Here is a 20,626-nt window from a genome sequence, read left to right on the forward strand (position 1 = left end):
CCCCCAAAGCATAATGTTTCCACCTCCATGTTTGACGGTGGGGATGGTGTTCTTGGGGTCATAGGCAGCATTCCTCCTCCTCCAAACATGGCGAGTTGAGTTGATGCCAAAGAGCTCCATTTTGGTCTCATCTGACCACAACACTTTCACCCAGTTGTCCTCTGAATCATTCAGATATTCATTGGCAAACTTCAGACGGGCATGTATATGTGCTTTCTTGAGCAGGGGGACCTTGCGGGCGCTGCAGGATTTCAGTCCTTCACGGCGTAGTGTGTTACCAATTGTTTTCTTGGTGACTATGGTCCCAGCTGCCTTGAGATCATTGACAAGATCCTCCGTGTAGTTCTCAGCTGATTCCTCACCGTTCTCATGATCATTGCAACTCCACGAGGTGAGATTTGCATGGAGCCCCAGGCCGAGGGAGATTGACAGTTCTTGTGTGTCTTCCATTTGCGAATAATCGCACCAACTGTTGTCACCTTCTCACCAAGCTGCTTGGCAATGGTCTTGTAGCCCATTCCAGCCTTGTGTAGGTCTACAATCTTGTCCCTGACATCCTTGGAGAGCTCTTTGGTCTTGGCCATGGTGGAGAGTTTGGAATCTGATTGATTGATTGCTTCTGTGGACAGGTGTCTTTTATAAAGGTAACATGCTGAAATTAGGAGCACTCCCTTTAAGAGTGTGCTCCTAATCTCAGCTCGTTACCTGTATAAAAGACACCAGGGAGCCAGAAATCTTTCTGATTGAAGGGGTCAAATACTTATTTCCCTCATTAAAATGCAAATCAATTTATAACATTTTTGACACGTGTTTTTCTGGATGTTTTTTATTGTTATTCTGTCTCTCACTGTGCAAATAAACCTACCATTCAAATTATAGACTGATCATTTCTTTGTCAGTGGGCAAACGTACAAAATCAGCAGGGGATCAAATACTTTTTTCCCTCACTGTATGAGAGACATGGAAACACTTCGAATTATGCAATTGTCAGTGTTAACAATTGCAATCTGGGTTTATTTAGTAAATGCAACTGCATACTAACCATTGAAGTATAATACATTTGTCTTATCACTTAAGTTACAATTATTTTCGATTGAGGGAGTAGTGCTATTACACACTACAAGTAGCACACTCTTGAGAATGATACAGTGCATCTGTAAAGCCCATTTTATGGCAGACACTGCCATTTTGACAATAATCCAAACAATGACTTTATGGAAACCACTTAACCTGTATGAAGTGGCTCACTTATGATTACACTGGCCTTTTCTCGCCAAAACGTTTACAGTTGAGATGCCAAGCCAATCCAAACCCTAGGCACCATTGCTTTCTTAAAATAACCTTTAATGGCTATAGATATTAAAGGCATTCATTTGCACCAATCAGTAATTCCCACAGCAATATGTTGTATCCAAATGCTCAAATTGCAAATGCGCTTAATTCGCTGTGTTCCCCGTCTTTTGGTGCCTCGAATCTTCCCACTGAAAATCCATTCCCATAGTCATTCTGTGCTTTAAATTGCAACACAAGAGTTAGCCATTGTGACTCCGTGGCCTAATAAGGTCATTGGGACGTGACTGTCTGATTTTTCGTCATGGATTTTGTTGGTGATTTCCTCCCGTGGCTGAGATAGATATTGTTTGTTATCACGGTGCTGAACACAGGCTCCAAAATATCAAGTGGCCAGCGACAAACGGCACTTAAAGGTGTCATAATCATTTAAAAAATATATATCTAAATTGAACACGGAAAAGAGGCGATGCGAAGCAATTCCAAAATGCAGCAGTGAGAGGGACGGAGTAGAAAGATAAGTGGTGTGACCTGCAGTGTGGTGAGTGAGTGAGTTGTTGTGACCTGCAGTGTGGTGAGTGAGTGAGTTGTTGTGACCTGCAGTGTGGTGAGTGGGTGAGTGGGTGAGTGAGGGTGTTGTTGTGACCTGCAGTGTGGTGAGTGGGTGAGTTGTTGTGACCTGCAGTGTGGTGAGTGGATGAATTGTTGTGACCTGCAGTGTGGTGAGTGAGTTGTTGTGACCTGCAGTGTGGTGAGTGGGTGAGTGGGTGAGTGAGGGTGTTGTTGTGACCTGCAGTCTGGTGAGTGCGTGAGTTGTTGTGACCTGCAGTGTGGTGAGTGGGTGAGTTGTTGTGACCTGCAGTGTGGTGAGTGAGTTGTTGTGACCTGCAGTGTGGTGAGTGGGTGAGTGGGTGAGTGAGGGTGTTGTTGTGACCTGCAGTGTGGTGAGTGGGTGAGTGAGTTGTTGTGACCTGCAGTGTAGTGAGTGGGTGGGTGAGTGAGTGTGTTGTTGTGACCTGCAGTGTGGTGAGTGAGTGGGTGAGTGAGTGAGTGAGTTGTTGTGACCTGCAGTGTGGCGAGTGAAAAGTATGGTGGATGAGATGAAACAGTCAGTGTGGTAGACTGAGTCCTCAACACGGGTGAAGGAATCAACGAGTGGTGGGTTTATCCCCTTTGAGACAATCTAACCCACCATGCACTAAAGGCATGAGCTACATTCCATTAAGGTGTTGCTGCAGATGGTAACGACAATGGAAGTCAATTACGATGAAAGTCAATAACGGCAGAAAAATTAGATGTAAAAACGTGCATCGCATTTCTGTTAAAAGCCATTCCATCCGGTTTTACAAATGGTGCACTTTTAAGATGGGATGCAGCGATGAAATAGTGGTGATGTAATGCGCTTGGCAATACGATAAGTGTACACTGTATGGTGTTATGGAACACTGTCCTGCGTATTCTGCATGCAGGCGATGTTACATTAACAGAAGAGTCGCACAAATGGGGATATGTATTATGTCTTGAGACATTTGTGTTCACCCTCTTTTTACATCTGAACATGTTCGGAAGAAGACTGCACCTACTATGAAAGTCACTCCAGCGAAAGGCAGCATGGTACGAAAAACAAACATTTTTAAAGGTTACATAAACACAACGAAGATAAATAGAGTGCCAGTAAGGCTGTTAAAGCATTCTTGACCATAATCGTCATACAAATGTTAAATAAACATCTGTTATGAGAGTAATACATGTGGCCTCCCCATGCCGCGTTCATCATAGGCGTTATATGACCATACCTCACCACGCTGGTCAGTGTGGGTTGTGAATGGCGTGGCGCAAGTATCTCTTGCCACTCACGTTAGCTGTCACTGACAATTAAGCTCAGGTTGTTCAGTTCATAGCTCAGTATTCTTAACCACTGCACCCACCACTCTCTCCTCTCTTTGATGATCATCGACATCGTCATAACATTTCATATTCGCATAACACATTCACATGACTTTTAAATAAACTCAGCAAACGACCAATACGACAAATTGTAGGAAGTACATACAAAATACAGCATTGCTAAATAACTTTTGATGGACGTGCAACTTTATTTAAATTCGCCACCCATCAAAAAACGTGCCCGCCGAAAAATCACCTCGCCCCGGAAATCTGAATCACGAGCGGCGGACGGATCCGTAGGCAACGTTCGCTTTTTATCAGCCGAGCGGGGCGTCACGACGACAACCGTAGGATCTGTCGAATGCGGTGACGGCGTTTCTACGTTTCACGCCGGCAGCGTCGCCGTCGCCACCGTCGCCGCCAGAAGAATAATCGAAAATTCAGTGTGTAACAAAACATTTCTTTTTTTAGGTTTGTTCCTGGGTTAGTGAGTGTTATTTTCCAATTGCTTATGCCTCAAAAGGTAAAGAAGATGGCTATTATTCCCCACAAACTTTGCTTTTGTGACCAGGACACAAAAGCAAAGTTAATAATCCACTCCATTAATAACACTATAACAATTTTTTTTTTTGTTCCTGGGTTAGTAAGTGTTATTTCCTAATTGCTTATGCCTCAAAAGTACAGAAAATGGCTATTATTCCCCACAAACTTTGCTTTTGTGACCAGGACAAGTGATATTTTGACATTTACCTATTTTCAATGAGAAAACGTGGCGTGCATTTGTGTCTTTCCTTCACGTAAAGTCCCGGTCACGAAAGCAAAAGTTCGTGGGGAATAATAATAATAATAACAACAATAGCCATTTTCTATACTTTTTGAGGCATGAGCAATTCGAAAATAACACTTCCTACCCGGGGGACAGAAATCGTGTTGCATAGTGAAACTGGCGCCGCAGTTACCGGTGAGGTACGCCACGCCCGACTTCAGCAGCTCGAGGCTCACTTGCTGCCACTCGGTGGGGCAGCCCGGCGCGGGGCTCGCCGCCTCTCGCTCCGGAGAGCCCCGCGGGCGCGCGCCGCCTTTGTCCCCGGCCATTCCCTGCGCCGCATCCTCGTCCCCCTTGGGCCGATCGCTCGCGGAGCCGCGGGGGTCCTGGCGACGGTCGGCGCCTTTCTCCTCCGCGTCGCTGGCCGCGCCGATCGCGCCGCGCGGCTCTGTGGGGGTCGTTGGGAGGCACGGCAGGAGGGTTTTGGTGGGGAGTGGTGGTGGTGGTGGGTGGTGGGGGAGGTTTTAGCGCACGGACGAGTAATTTGCGCGGCGGAGAAAGTCGCCCCGACCAAATAGGGTGCTCGGGGAGTGGTTTTGCGTGTGCCTGCGATGTCATGCACTGCCGACAGACTCGTTGCTACTAAAACAATATTGGTTGCGGTTGTCTCGTGAACTCTTGAGTGGCCAATGAGTGAAGGGAATAGCGTTTCCAGCACAGGGGCTTCCCGTCAGGATGCCTGCCTGCACCCCCGCGCCAAGTGTACGCTTTTATGCGTTTGCCATTCTAGAATGAAATTGCGCTTCCTCTAAATTAAGGCCACCTCCAAGCCTGCCCTCTATGTCCACGCGACTCTCTTGTAACAAAGCAGAATTCTACAGGCAAGCAGCTCACAAAAGGCTCCTTATATGTACTGCTGTTTAATATTGGAAACACTTTAAAATAATGGTGTGTGTGTGTGTATATATACAGCACAAGTAGTGTCAGGCCCCTGCTTTGCATTGCCTTCAACTACTGCCAACAGTGAAAACGGTGACATTTCAGCCTGAAACCCCAATGCTTCACTCAAATTCAATGTCGAATTGTTTTACCGTCATGGATATTCAAGATCACAAACAAGCAGGTCTTGTGTGAAGAACGACTTTTCTTTCTGTCGATGGGCATTCCACAGATAACGAAGGCTCAGTGGACAAGTACTTTGCTTTGTAAGTAGGAGGTTGTGAATTTGACTCGCGCTTATTGGAATGTTTAGTGATCGCTGGACGCCTCCGTACTGAGCTGTCACAAACAGCTCCTGAGCCGAGTGTCTGAAAAGCAACGCATCGCTTGGCATATGCCAACGGTATCCTCTTACAATGTTTTATTGTACACTCCATACATTATCTTGGTTTAGTAATGCCGCGGTGGTTAGCGCGTTGCACTGTAAACCGACAAGACGATATTTGAACCGGCCCTGGATGCCCCCCCCCTTGGCAACCCACGCTGAACAGCATGGGTGAAGTATGGTTAAACAACCACGATTACTGACTGATGCAGTGTGGGGAGGCTCCAACCCTGTAGTGGATTGACAAATGTCTGAAAGGTATCACTGTTATTTACAATTCATATGCCACTGGTTGCTTATTCAGATCAAACTGTCGAAGATAAAGGCATAAAGGAATGTGTGTATGAAACTGTATTAGTATTCCAAATATTTAGTTAGTATGTCAAAATTGTGGAAACATGTATTATGCTAAGAGCGTGGGTGATTTTAAAACAATCACATCATGACGTGATAAAACAATACAAGACAAAGTGGACGGAAGACTAATAAAACAATAAATAACACACATTAAAATATATGGGAACAGAGTTGTTTCCAGTCGGCAAAAATAACGTGAGCATTTCCTTTTGCCAAGTGAGCTTCCATTGTCTGGCCAATATCACCAGGTGTTCAGGCTTAAGAGTGGAATACCTGCACGATAATTATGGAGGAACCATTTATGGCGTGGCACTTAGTGGACACAATTGTGTCCAACGAAGAAGACTCGCCGCGCTGTCATCCTGGATCAGACGAGCACTATGGTGATGAATGGGTATATGACCTCCAGACTAACCAATTTAAAAAAAAAACATGGCAATGATGGGCGAGCGATGCGTGACCAAACAAACAATCGAGGCAAAGCGTGGAGGACAGGGCGACTACTAAGAGTGCACGTGATGCGGATTAAGCCCCCGAACCAGCAGCAAGTTATCCCCTCGGGATTTGAAATCACTTCAATTCGGTGATGATTGGTTGAATTAAAAACTGCTTAATTGTTTTTATTAATATTTTTTGTTTCTGTTTAATGTAAGTTATTGAAGCCTACGATGAAGGTCCAATAATGTATGTATTTGCAACTAATGTATTATCAAAATATATAATCCACTACTGGATGAAGGCTTTTCCACACCATCCCCATCCTACAGTTCCTTAATGGCACAATCCAATCCAGTCAGCGCAAATAAGCCGATCTCACACTCCCATCTCTGCTGCGGTCATCATTTGGCTGCCATTCCATCAAAGTTGATCAATCTATTTAAAAATATATAATCAAACAATGTGTTGTTGTTCTTGTTGTTGATCACTTGGGCCGCTTTAAATTGATGACCGCCAAGACATCCTGCCTCGCACAGGAAGGCGGAAGACCCCCTAAAAGCCACACCCAGTGTGATATCCACCCTGCGCTTTCCATCCAGCAGTACATCTGGGAAAAGAGACGACAATTTCCACCCCCCCCCACCAACTACGTTTGTATCATTTGATCACTGTCGTCAAATAATAGAACTAATAATTGGTAGAATAATCGATGACTTTAAAAGGTCCCGATGCCCCCCCCCCCCCCGCTACTGGGATCGTGCGCTGTCACCATCCTAGAACCTCACCCCGGATCGGGAAGAATGCCGGCGATCAGAATGGAACACCGTGGATGTTCACAATAAACACATAATCCAAGACCCAAACATCGCACCTCCTGGCTTTAACATTCCTCCTCAAAGACACCGATGCAACCATCAACCGCATCAGAACATCAAGAGGCCGATGCGCACCTCTCCTTCATGAATGGAAAATTAAAGACGCAAGCCACAGCATGAATGTGGCCATGCAACTCAAACCATGGGCCACTGTAGTCTGCGCCCCATCAACGGAGGAGGAGCAGCAGCAGCAGAAAATGACATTAACTCTCTCCTGACCCCCCCCCCCCCCCTTGTCGTGGCTGGCAGACATCAACATTGGCATTTAGCTCTGAACCAGTTGCCATCATGCACAAGAATAGAATACGATATCAGAGCTATAGAACAGTTTAACGTCACTGCCTTAAGCATCATCTAAGCTGCTGTAAAAACAACTTTTAAAAATAGTAATTATAAAAAAAATAACTAGATGGATTGTGGCATGGTGGGACCATGGGAAGTGGTCCCGATAGAGTGAGGCAGTGCATAGAACACGGCTGATGGTGATGATGATGATTACGATCCAAAATGTCGCACTGCGTTAAGAGTGCACATTCGAGGTGGCCGGGTGGCACTGTGCCGGCACCACTGCAATCCTGGGTTGGAATGATTCAACGAGGCTCCCAGTTTGAGTGAGCTGATGGTCTCGGCCCAGTCACCAATGACCGCTCCGAAAAAACACATCGTATTCAACTTGGTTGGTATGAGTTGCATAACATTTCTAAGTTTGCTAAGTTTGATAGATTTTTCTTTTCTCTCTATCGCTTTGTTCCCTCTGTAAATTTCAGCCCAACCTTCTCGCCCGTTGCGACAGCTCCCTCCTCCTCGGATTAGCCAATACTCACACCTACCCTCTCTGCGATTACATTGACTTGCAAATATCATCCCTAGTCCCACCCACTTACTCTTAGGTTATATCCACCACAAACGTATATCAAATCAAGATTGAAACACCTCTACGGGGAGGATTTCCACACAACTCCTCTTCAGCAGTCCGCCTGCTGTATATGATTTTTTCACCTGAGGACGATGGCTTGTGTTGCTATCGAAACGTCGCGATTTATTAGTTGTCTTTTCTATCTACGTGACTTTACCGAAAGAACCAAAGAGCATGAATTCCTGCAGCCACGAAATCCTCAAACCAAGATTGGTTGCTTTACAAAAGTTGGACGAATTCCAGCACTGCCACTTAACGTTTTCAGTTTGATGGACACGTGACATATATAGACTACCGGAGCAATTCAGAACTGGTTCAATGAAGTTAACTTCCGGGCCTGGGTGTTGCACTGCTCATGGCAGTGCCCGTTATACACGTGTCTTTAATGGCTCATCTCGTGCTTGGATGGTGATACAGGGACACTGGACTGCATACATTTTAGGGGAAAAAAGTCAGAAGAAAAAAAAAACCCCACGACTAAAATAAATAAATCTTCCAGTCCACACAGCCGACGGAACAGTAATCCTGTCATGCATTCCACACAGCGTGACCAATCGGGCACAACGGGAGCAAACGCTGGCATCACAGCGTGCACTCCGGCAGCCACGAGCCACAATCTCTCCAGACGTTAACTCTCACGACCGCCGCGGCTACGCACCTCTGCCGTGGGCAAAGCGGCGTTCATTTCCCATAAACTCAAAAACGATTCGCAAAAGATGCGCCATTAAACTTTATCATTGGCGTCATCGGTCTGCTGTTTATGATGCTTGTACCTGAACGTAAAACGCAATATGACCGGATCGTCTTTATGTGGCGAGTGATGAAATCAAATAGCCTGCTGGTTTTTTGTATTATTATATGCCTACACGATATGAATTATACACCGTAACTACGATAAATGACTTATATCAGTGACAAGTATGCTGCACGACTTCCAAAATAGCAATATATAAACCGTAAACTTAGCTTAGTGTCCGTGGAAAGTGACTTTTTTTTATTTCAGAGAAAAAGTCACACTCAGAACTCTGCAACATGACCAATATCTCTTCGTGTACTTTGCACCCAACTTTGGCAAGGAACATTCTTCATCACGTGCCAACTGTTAGCTCCGTGACATGCACTCCTACTGTAGGTCCTTGGGATTTATATTTTCAACTCTTGAGACATTAAAGCTGCATTGTTTATATATAATGTCATGCTGTTTGGTGCATCACGAGGTTGGGGTCTGGGTAAAACAGTATTCTTCTCCCTCTCAGCCAAAAGTCCCACTCAAGAGTTTCTATCTCCACGATCTTCGATTCTGTGCCTCTTCTCGAGTCACATCCACTGCCCTCACGTCTCTCCACCACATCCTACCATCTCACCCTCGGGCTCCCTCTACTCCTTCTGCCCTGCGCCGGTGGCATCTCCATAGCCCTTTTAATATATGGTGGGTCTATAATGGGAGTCTATGGGTGTTCTGTGTGAGTCTGTGGGTCTATTATTGGAGTCTATGGGTGTTCTGTGTGAGTCTGTGGGTCTATTATTGGAGTCTATGGGTCTCTGTGTGAGTCTGTGGATCTATTATGGGAGTCTATGGGTCTCTTTGGGTCTATTATGGGAATCTATAGGTCTCTGTGTGAGTCTGTGGGTCTATTATTGGAGTCTATGGGTATCTGTGGGTCTATTATGGGAATCTATAGGTATCTGTGTGAGTCTGTGGGTCTATTATACGAGTCTGTGGGTCTATTATGCGAGTTTATGAGTCTCTGTGAGTCTATAGGTCTATTATGGGAGTCTATGGGTCTCTATGTGAGTCTATGGGTCTATTATGGGAGTCTATAGGTCTCTGTATGAGTCTGTGGGTCTATTATGTGAGTTTATGAGTCTCTATGTGAGTCTTTAGGTCTATTATGGGAGACTATGGGTCTCTGTGTGAGTCTGTGGGTCTCTGTGCGAGTCTGTGGGTCTATTATAGGAGTCTATTGGTCTCTATGTGAGTCTGTGGGTCTTTGATGAGAGTGTATGGGTCCATATGGGAGTCCATGGGTCTCTGTGTGAGCCTGTGGGTCTCATCTTCCTAGCCCACCTGAGTCTCGCCTCCCCTTACATTGGCAGGTATATTAGTAACCCCTGAGAAGGCTCATAACTAATTAATTCCTGCTCCGTTCCCCCCGTGCAGGGATGTTCTCAACATCTGCCTGAGCATTATCAATCTCTGCCCTTTCAAGCACTATTTATTCATAGTTCCTCCGTGTCCCTGTCTCTGCACCAGGTAGCAGCATTGGCCGATTCAGACCTGGGTGACACAAGGCGCAAGTAACGGTACCGGAGCAGAATGTCGCGATGCTAACCACTGCGGGACGCACACCGAGATGAAGCAATTGTCAATTGATGTGAGCAAAACAACAACAACAGCAACAATTCATAACTCACTGAATTCTATACCCAGATTACTTTTTTCACCGATTGTAATTTTTTTCACCAGACGCACATCCAAGAAGCCGAGTTGTGTTTATGATGCTAATTAGACGCTGTCTCTGACATTTGCAGAGAGCATGCCATTGAATCTGAAAGCTCCGCAAGTATTATAATAATCAGAATATATATATTTACACTGGAGGAATCCGATGAGCTATTAAACGCTTTTTCACAGATGTCCCGTAGGAGCGGGCCATAAAATAAGTACTTCAACAGCATTCTTCTTTTTTCCAAAGCCATACGGCCGGAGAACGAGTGAAACACGAACGTGACGATAGAGATTCGCGAGCCTCATCGCGGCTACGGGCGGCGGTTTCCCCGCGACAGTCGACGTTTCCCGAGAACGATCGCTTCAGGGCGAGAGTTGATGACGCGGTAAACATCGCTTGGAGGCACAGCGTAGCAGCATTGAGCAGCATTACAATGCCGGTACTCTAGCGGTATATTGTTGCACTTTACCAGTAAGCGCGGTCAAACAACTCCCATGACCGATACCGAGAACTGGGAGGCCTTCAACAAGCGGTAGACTGAGAAAGGGCTGTATATTACTAAAATAATGTATTAGTTATATTAAAATGGTACTTTAGCAGAATTAACCATACGCTATTACACGTAAGCTAGGTCACCCCCCCCCCCCCCCCCCCCCCCATCTGTGATCAAAGTTTATGCTCGTTCAACTGAAATTGCAGTGAATAGCCAGACAACGCTCTTTGAGAGACCGCTTCATTACTGAGAGCGTGTCGTGTGTTTTCTTCGCCTATATTTGCGTGTGCCACTGGACCGTGTCGTTTTGCTCCATGCGCTGGCTTTGATCGCACCCACTCATCCGGATGTAAAGCCACATAGAACTCATGAAAACACCTTTATGCCCCAGCATAATCAAGATCAAGATGCCATCACCGCCAAATACATTGATGCCGCCCCCACACCTCATCGCCAACACTTCCTTCCCTCCGCCAGAGATCCCGCATGCAGTGACCTACAAGGTCTGCCCTGCCAGTCTCACCCCACCATCGGGTCTCTTCACCTTGGTCGCTGGGCTCGTAGAGACTATTTCAATGCCTTGTCTCACTTCTCCTAACCTTTTTTTATCCAATCGTATCTTAAAAGCCTTACCTGCTCTGTTCTTTTCCAGACTTCTGCATTGCTTATCCTGTTTCGCAACGGAATTCCAAGCATCTGGCTCAGACACCTGTTCTCAAATTCCAACTTCTTTTCTAAATGCCGAGTGAAGGTCCAAGCCTCTGATCCGCACAGCAATACAGAAAGCCCTCTTGCCTCAAATACCCTTTTCTTTACACTCCAGGCTTATCTCTCTTCTCTCCCAAAAGTGGTTCCCATGGCCATTAAATAAAAACCTGCCCTGCTGAAACAAAACGCCTCTTGACCTCCTTCTCACAGCCACGTGCATTTTGGACATTACTGCCCAAGCACAAATACTGACCCACCTCAAGCTTCCCTCCTCCTACTGGGGACTTGCCATCCTTCGCCATTCACATGTGTCTGTGGAAAACTCGTATCCCATGACCCCAGTGTCCAGCCTGACTGCCTAAGACCAGCAGCAACGTTATGGCCCCGCAGCCATAGTCCCAGCCAATAAACCTGCATCATCTGCACAAACTCCAGGTTCTGTACATTCATCTTAGCCGTACCAATTCCTGGGTTTTCTACGAACATCGTACTAGTTGTGTTTTTATGTTATGGTACAAAATCATGTTTAGATGACCACATATTACAAATCACCAGTTAATGTAGAGATATAAACAGTGCAATAGCCATCTTCAGTGGTGTCAACTACTTCAACGGTGACCCAGCCTATCCCAAAATCAGCCTGAATGTAACCGGTCTTGTCAGATCCCAGAAGCCAAGCAGCGTTGAGCTTAGATTTAAAGCTTTCGTGACTGCAGGGATTAATATTCTTAGTTCTTTCGGTAAAGTCACGTAGAAGGGAAACAATAAAATAATAAAAATATAAAACAATAAAATTCTCACGACATTTCGACTGCAACACAAGCAATCATCATATATATTTTTTATTATTTTATTGTTTCCCTTCTACGTGACTTTACCGAAAGAACCAAGAATATAGCGTTGAGCTTGCTAAGTGCTTGGTCAAAGAGACTTCCTGGGAATACCAGGTGTTGTAGATTTGGGCTGTAAGGTGGCCAGGAGTTGGCAAGCACACAGCAATGGATTATTTAATTTATCTATGCAGAGCTTCTCTCTTGGATCTCCAGTTTTGTACCACATATCAAAGACTCATTAATGTCATTGGCCAACCCTAATGCAGAGCCTTCCTGCAAAATAGCCTTGAGACTCAGTGAAGCTTTCCTGGGTACATGAAAGACCCTTTTAAATATTAAACCACTGTGTTCAAGATTTGTTTTACTTCAAATGACAGTTTATCAGACAGCTCAGCAATAGTGCAGTGCTGATCCTACAAACAGAGACCGGGCATCTGGCAGGACACTCTGGAATCTGGTTAAATTATTTAAAACCGAACACCCGACTTTGGACATTCTCGCCAGGTTTGCCCAGCTTGAGTGAAGCCATAATGTATTGATTATTTTCATCAGAAGACATGTTAACGACGCTGCCCCGCTCCACCTCGCCTACCAACACAAGTCGCTTTCTTGCAGCTGTAAGGTCAAGGAACATCTTTTGCACGAGTGAAATACATCCGACTGCCATTTCTAAACCTTACCCTGCTTTTGCGAACGCTAAGAACAAGCAAGCAAGCGAGGAAAATGAATGCACAACCAATGCACACCTCTAAACCAATGCAAACACCCCCCCCCCCCCCCCCCTAGCATTAAGACATCACTTTCCACCGCAGGAGTTGGCTGCTCTCACCTGTGAGGGTAACCTGTCCTCCGCAACACGAAGGCACCACCCTCTTCTGCACAGATGCACAACACAAGCAGGAGGAGCGCATCTCTGCGGAGACATTGTCCCCGAGTCTGCTGGAATGTCTCAGTGCTGGCAAGCCCCAGAGCGTCTCCGTTGCTCGAGGGGGAGGCAGGGGCTGTTCCACCTATCTATCCCTTCTCCCCCCAAGTGCCCTCCTCCTCCTCCCCTGTGAAGACCCCAAGGGATACTATTTGCACGCCGAATCCACCATGAAAGTGATACAAGCTGTCCCGCGCACCACAGACCCGTAGCAACGCAGCTACCAGCGCGCTAGCCTTGCCCCTGTTTGTTATTGTCTGGGTGTTAGACTGTACCAACTAGAAACGTGAGACATTGCCCAAGTGGTTAAATTGTCTTTTTTTTGTATGGCTTAGGGATGGTTTGATTTTGATGATGGGATGTTGGTGGCACACTGTACTATGCACTGGGTGACCTGAGTTTGATTCCCGGCCATAGACAACATGAACGGCGAGAGACATCTGAAACGGTACTGCCAAACCACTCCACCAAACCACACTGACAAGCGTGGTGAAGTATGGTCAAACAACCCCCATGATTGACATGGCATGGCGAGGGCTTCATCCAGCCGTGGATTTGAAAGGGCTGCAAAATTATTATTACTATTTGATGGTGATTGTTAGCGATACGTGACTATGTGATAGGCGCAATACAGGTGGTTTATGTATCCAGTTGAGACTTGTTTGTGGGAGGAAACTGGAGCACCTGGATGAAATCCACGAGTAGTAGGGATCCGCATCTAAAACAGCACGCGCTGTTGTAAATACGGCACAATCAGCAGCCTAAACTACATAATGCCTTAACTGCAAACGAGCCCACAAATTTATTTTTTTCCGAAGAAACAACAGCAACAACGTCAACGAGCATAATATTTTTCTCTGTTTGAAATATATATATTCCGATAGTGACCTGCTCTCGTCAAATGAACACTTAATTCTGGCTTAGGCTTCTAAATTCTAATTACGCACCTCCTGCGAATAAGGCACTGAAATGAAAGCACATTTTGTCACTCTTGTGCAAATGAATATCACCAAGCCACCAGAGCTATTTGGCCACGGTCACAATCACGCGAGAATATTCCAACGCAATAAAGATCACAGCACAAGGTGAAGAAGAAGAAGAAGAAGCTGCGGCGGGTTGCGGTGTCTCACACGATCGTTAGTTGAGCCCATTGCGCAACTCCTGGTGGCAAACTAGATTTTTTTTTTATCTTGCCAGCAAAATTGGACAGGAAAATACGGGGGGCATTTATTCGGTTATCAACTTCCCTTTTGCTCATCCTGTATGTCGCAATAGGTTTACAATGTCTATATTTCACCCAAATGTACAACTACTACGGCCTAGGAGTTTATGTTCTCTGGAAACCAGGTGTAGGTAGATTTATAGTTTGCACATTACTTCAGTTTTTCCCTCCACATTTAGAAACGTGCGTTGAGAGTATTTGGCTGCTAACATGTTGCACATGATACGCCACTTCATTGAGCTATCATTCATGGTATAGCTCAGTGGGCCTTACCTGGTAAAATAGTTGAGTTTAATAGTGGCCACATATCAACAGGAACATCGTATAATTTAATCACCAACTACAATTTAGTGGGCCTTACCTGGTAAAAAAATAGGTTTATTTTGTTTAATAGTGGCTACATATCAACAGCTCCATAGTATAATGTAATAACTAATTTCATAATTCAGTACAATTTTTTTGTGTGGCGACTTAAAAAACTACATGCTTACGTATGTTGCCTCCGAAACGTCGCGATTTAATTATTTTCTTTTATTTTGTTTTATTTTTATCTCCTTGACTTTACCGAAAAAACCAAAGAGTACGAATCCTTGCAGTCACGAAAAAGCTTCAAATCTAGAATAAATTCTCACGGTCAATTTCATGGCAACGGGGTCACAGAATGGGGATCGGAAACCTGATAATCACAACGTAGAATCATTTTTCACTTTTTTTGTAGTTTCCAATTGTTCTCGCACAACAGCTCGGTGTGATACACAATACGTCATGGCCATGTCCACCATGCCTGTGTCATACTTGTCATTTCCATTGCCACGGTATTGCCCATCATCTCGAAACCCAAATCTGGTGTTTGGGTCAAGCGCACAGTATTGTATATCTTGCAAGCATATGCAAATGCACAGACAGTGGTGTATGTAGCAGCATAGGTCTCATGTATGAAATTATCACTGAACACAATCACTCTCTAATCACTGAAGGCACGTGAACATACTTTGGCCACATCTGTCAGGGTGCTCGTGAGGAATTCTGGAGCTGCAAGTGTAAATCGCCGGTTCATTTTCGGCCAACATTTCAGCTCTACTCATGCATTTCCTGCATCAACGATTCATGGACGTTCGAAAACGCATAAATCTGGTTCACTTACGTGACAATAAAAGCAGAATAAATTCTAACAGTTTCCCTGGCAGAGCTTACGTGAAAGGCCAACAGCTGAATAAATGGGGAATGACGTATCTTTAAAAAAAAGAAATCTCACCTTGGAATACACTCTCATCCTGATCTCTCAGCAGCGATGTTTCCACACAGAGCACCATGCCGTTCATTCTCCTCGGTGACTCCGTGCATGCAGGCTGGCTCGGAGGTTTCTTATGCAGCTCCAGGACTTTGCTGTCTCCCACGACAACAGAGTCGAAGCTTCCTGCGATGTCCGTGGCCTGCGTCACCGTGGGCCCCTCAGCATCCAGAGGTTCTGCTGTCACCGCCTCGAGTTCACTCGCGTCCAAGGCACATTCATCGCGAACCAACAGCTCAGCTTCACGTTCTGCCATCACCTCTAACCCATCCTCTTTATCTTTCCACAGTCCATTTATTGCGTCCGCTTCATCTTGTTCCGATGTTCTACGGGCTTCCTTGATGTTATCTGGACCCGGACTACCGATTTTAGGCACTGTGGCTTCGTCGCAGTGTTCAACAGGCAGCTCTTTCACCAAGTGTATTTGTTCAGGGGCACCTGGGAAAAACGTTTCACTTAAATGGCAGCTGTCGGCACCAGGAGATGCGGCCAGGGTTTTGTGCTCCAGAACCTGAACAGAGGTGGAGTCCAGCTCACTTGGGCATTCGGTTTGTAAACAATCTTCTACACAGTTCCGTTCTGTTTGTTCCTGCTCGTCATCAAAATCATCATCATCATCGGAGAGCCCAAAGTGCGTCTCAGTCACGGGATCCCGCTTGGCGATCGGCGTGCAGGGAGCCGGGCTGTCACTCGGCAGCTCTGCCACGGGGGCCGCTCGGAGGTCATCCTCAAGGTCCTTCACCTCCTCTGCTTCACCTACGGACGAATCGTCAGACGCCGAGCTGATGTCCATCGGGTTCTGCAGGGCCTCGATGTAGGACTTTCGGTAGAACCTGCGTCTCTCGAACAGTGCCGAGTCCCGCTTCCACTCGCAGCTGCGTTTGGGCGGCTCCTCCCGGAACACGACGAGCCTGCCGCCGGCCCGGCTGCCTCCGTTCTCGGCGTTCTTGCCCGCGGCGCCGCAGTGGCGAGTCAGCGAGCTCCTGCCGTGAGTGTCCACGCGCGGTGGGCCTCGCCAGGCGGTCGCCCTGTTGTAGATTTCTACCAGCTCGACGTAGTCGCCTTCCGGATCTTCGAAAGCACCCGCGGAGGCGTCGTTGTCTTTGAGCGCGTCTGCACACGGATTGTTGGCGCCGCTGCCCTGGGCAGGCACCCGGAAGCACGACGCGTCGCCAGGCCTTTGCGGCGGATCACTCGGGGCGCTGATGGACGCGGTAGGAGACCCGTTATTAGGGCTATGCGCCACAGAAAGTTCTCTGCACTTCATAAAGTGAATCTCCGGCTTTTCAAATTCACAATGGGCATCATTACTCGGGGCAGTATCCTCTGGAGTGAATCCATTTGGCACCACACTACAGGTTTCTGAGCCACTCAAAAGAGGGCTTTCAGAGTCTTCCTTTACTGAAGAGGAATCGCTTTTCATTGTACAAGCAGCAATGCTTGTGGTCGCCGAGCTTTTACTGCAGTCGCTGGCAGAACTGGCCAACGACTCCGATTTGTAATTCGCCCTGCACTCAATTCCAGAATCCCTGCAATCGGTACCAACGCTTTTCAGAGAATCCACTTTGAAGTTTGTCCTGGGACTCACAACAGAATTCTGGTTGCAATCGGGATCGCAGTCGTCGCACTCCATCGTGAACGTTCTGCTCAGCTCAGAGCAGGAGTTCCGTCTGCAATCGATTCCCGAATCTCTGCATTCTGACCTCAAATTCAGGCGCAGCTTCGTGGGCAGCGTCGAGTCGGCGGGCGGCCGCCCGTCGCAGCCGGCGAGGACGTCGCCGGCCCAGAGCGCCGGGCCACCGGCCGGGGACGGCGCGTACTTGACGCAGTCGACGAACTGCGGCTGCGCCACCTTCGGCCAGGCGAGACGGACGGGGCCGCCCTCGCTCGCCAGCACGCAGTTCTCCAGCGGCGTGCCGACGCGCCGCGCGTTCAGGCTCGCCAGCCACCCGTCGCTGAAGACGCGCGCGTAATCCTCTTGGGGCACGGCGATCTCCTGCACGCAGCGGCGGTCCCACTCGTCCAGACAGCGGACGACAATCCTCGGAGAGGGTTCCTGCTGCTGCTGCTGCTGCTGCCGCTGCTGCGTCAGCAGAGGCTTGGCGCGCACGGGCGTCGCCGCGACCGCCGGCTGACCGCCTCGCCCGACTGCCTTGCTCGCGGGGGTGAGCAGCAGGTAGAAGTCGCGGGGTTTAAGCAGCCGCGGGTCGAGTGGAGCCAGCTGCAGGATTATCTTCTCGCCCATGCACAGCGGCCAGCCTTCGTGGCGGAACAAGCGGCCGGGGAAACATGACTGCGCGGAGAAGAAACGGGAGAGGCACGTTCAAAACGAGGGCGCGCCATTTTGCATGGCAGCAACTGCCAAGCGTGTTAGAGCAGTCAAACTCTTTTTATCGCTTAAGGTATCCATTTAAACGACAACCGCGGGGTAACCGTTTTCATTTGAAATCACTACGTAAGAAATAACAGCTTTGAGTACATCAAAGCGACGTTGCATCATTAACAATGTCAAGCATTTTACTGTGAAATGCAACATAAATGTAGCTGAATGATATTAGGAGTTAAATGAATAAGCTAAGTCAATACATTCCTTCCAGAAGAAAAAAGTTCCTAAAACAAATCAAACTTAACACGTGATCAAATTAATGCCGTGAAACTTCAAATGACAAACACAATCACGGTCACTGACATTTACAAGCTGTGGTTGGCGGCACGTGTCTCCGAAGCAGCGCTCTGGAGGCAAGGATTATGGAAGAACCTCAGTCATCATCTTTACACGGGATACTGTACTCGCGTCATGAGAAACATGGCAGTACACCAAGTTGGTTTGGTGCCCTATCTGGGAAGGACTTTTGAGTGCTTACCTCCTTGTATATGTTTCTGGGTACTTTGGTTTCCTCCCAAATACAAAAAAAAACTTGACTAGAGGAAAAAAATTATGCAAGAAATGTCGGGATTACATTGGCACTGGTTCACAAGGGCAAAACAAAACAACACGTGGCGAATTATTTTATGAAATTTCCCTCAAACATGACCTTCGTTCAAATAATAAAAGTGTACTTTAATCATCGAGAAAAGCCTCAGCAAATTCTCGAGATTATTTTTTTAAGCGGGTCCAGCTTAAGAACATGTTTGGGCAACTCAACTTGTGAGCGTCCCCCACTCAGAATCTAGAAACTGTGCCAACGAATCATTATTATAACGTACACGTTCTGACACACAAATCTCATAATTGGGTAATTCCATAATACACGGTGGGCAGGTGGATAAAAATCCTGCAATTGGACAGAGTCGAGGGTCGCAACACTCTGACGGTGCAAAGGCAACAGCACATATCATGCCAAAGAAGAATATCTCGCATTACTTGAAGAGGGTACAAGAGTATGTAACATACAAAACCCCTGAGACTTGTAATGTGTAATGATTTTGGTCGACGTACATTTTCCCAGACAACAACCTCTAAGGTGAACAGTCCTGGGAAGGGTTGCGAGTAACTTGGTCTGCGAGTGTTTTTGCAAGACGAGCAAATTTTTAAAAAATAAAAATGAATTTGATGAACGAGCGAGGGTCTTGCAATACGAGTAGTAGTACGTATGCACACCTTTGTCTCCCGAGCGTCACGTGATCACAACTGATATACGAGTGCTTTTCATTACAAAAACACGTTTCCGGAACGAATTATGCTCGCAATCCAGGGCTTTACTGTATACGAAGTGACGTTTCAGGCAATGACCGCTTCTTCACCGAAGAGAGATTGTGCTCCTGCGCCAGTGAATCACCGAAACCAACGTTGGAGTCAGCACTTCGCCCCCCACTCCCCCCCCCCCGAACAGACTCGCGAGCTTCCTCCTCGTCGAGGATCGGAGAGGAGAAGCTCTGATGTATTCTCCCTTTGAACCCTTTCCCATAAAAAGCCTCGACTCTGCAAAGCAAATAACAAACCCTCATGATCATGGGGAAAAGAAAAAAAAAGATCCCGTGACATTGCTGCGCAACCCGAGCTATAAATGTTCTCATACGTGCACTGTCTTTGTACTGTACGCCTTTTGCCATGTCTCTGGTCTGACACTGGTGAGACTAGTTCATAAAGAAGGCCATCTCTGGTGTAGGCCAAACAGTTTCAGGGACAATGCATCATATTATCAGGGCGTGTTTGTTCGCATGTTCGCCACAAGTACGTGTGGTTAATGCAGTTACTTGATTCCTTGCAAAAGGTTTGTACTTGGTGTTCGAGCATCTTAACACAACTGTTTTGTTGCCAGAAAGGGTAAAACCTTGATTTAAAGCTTTCGTGACTGCAGTAATTCATATTCTTAGTTTTTTCGGTAAAGTCACGTTGAAGAGAAACAACAAAATAACAAAATATATATAAAACAATAAAAAATTCTCACGACGTTTTGACCATAACTCAAACGGTCATCATCAGGTGTGTCGGTTTGCATAAATTTATTTTGAAAACGGCATATTTATTTATATATATAAAAATAACGTTTGCGTCACGCGCAACGATGGCAGTTTGCCAGGACTAGTCCATCTATTTTTTGAAAAGAGGAGGGGGGAGACGAAATTTGTTTTTATGTATGCTGTCTGAAAGGCACTGTAAGCGTGAACAATCAATCAAGAACTGAAATGATTTATCAAATCTTTCCAATGATTGCTAAGATAGAATCCATCTTCTCGGTTGAAATTGTCTCTGTGTTTGTATATGTGGATAGCCTCATGAACGAATCTCTCATGGAAGCCAGATGGCTTACAAAGAACCTCCGTCTTGGAAAAGTCAATGGCATGTGAGCCTACTGAATTAGAACAATGATCTGCTACGGCCGAGGTGTTGGTCCTACCGTGTTTAAG

General features: G+C 46.5%; 1 protein-coding gene across 4 annotated transcripts in view; it reads right to left on the reverse strand.

Moving 5' to 3' along the window:
- The window catches only part of LOC116944140 (pleckstrin homology domain-containing family G member 4B-like), a 164,948-nt gene that overhangs the window by 49,346 nt on the left and 94,976 nt on the right, over positions 1-20,626 (reverse strand). For all 4 annotated transcript variants that reach the window (XM_076068280.1, XM_032957610.2, XM_032957608.2 and 1 more), the window contains exons 3-4: positions 15,740-18,068; positions 4,137-4,391 (exon numbers count right to left, since the gene is read on the reverse strand). In XM_076068280.1, the coding sequence (XP_075924395.1) occupies positions 4,137-4,391; positions 15,740-18,020 (2,536 nt within the window). In that variant the 5' untranslated portion in view covers positions 18,021-18,068. The remainder of the gene's footprint in view (positions 1-4,136; positions 4,392-15,739; positions 18,069-20,626) is intronic.

Source organism: Petromyzon marinus, chromosome 20 (genome assembly GCF_048934315.1).
Source record: "Petromyzon marinus isolate PM22_M1 ecotype Great Lakes invasive population chromosome 20, UKy_Petmar_22M1.pri1.0, whole genome shotgun sequence".
In the NCBI taxonomy this organism is placed as follows: Eukaryota; Metazoa; Chordata; class Hyperoartia; order Petromyzontiformes; family Petromyzontidae; genus Petromyzon; species Petromyzon marinus.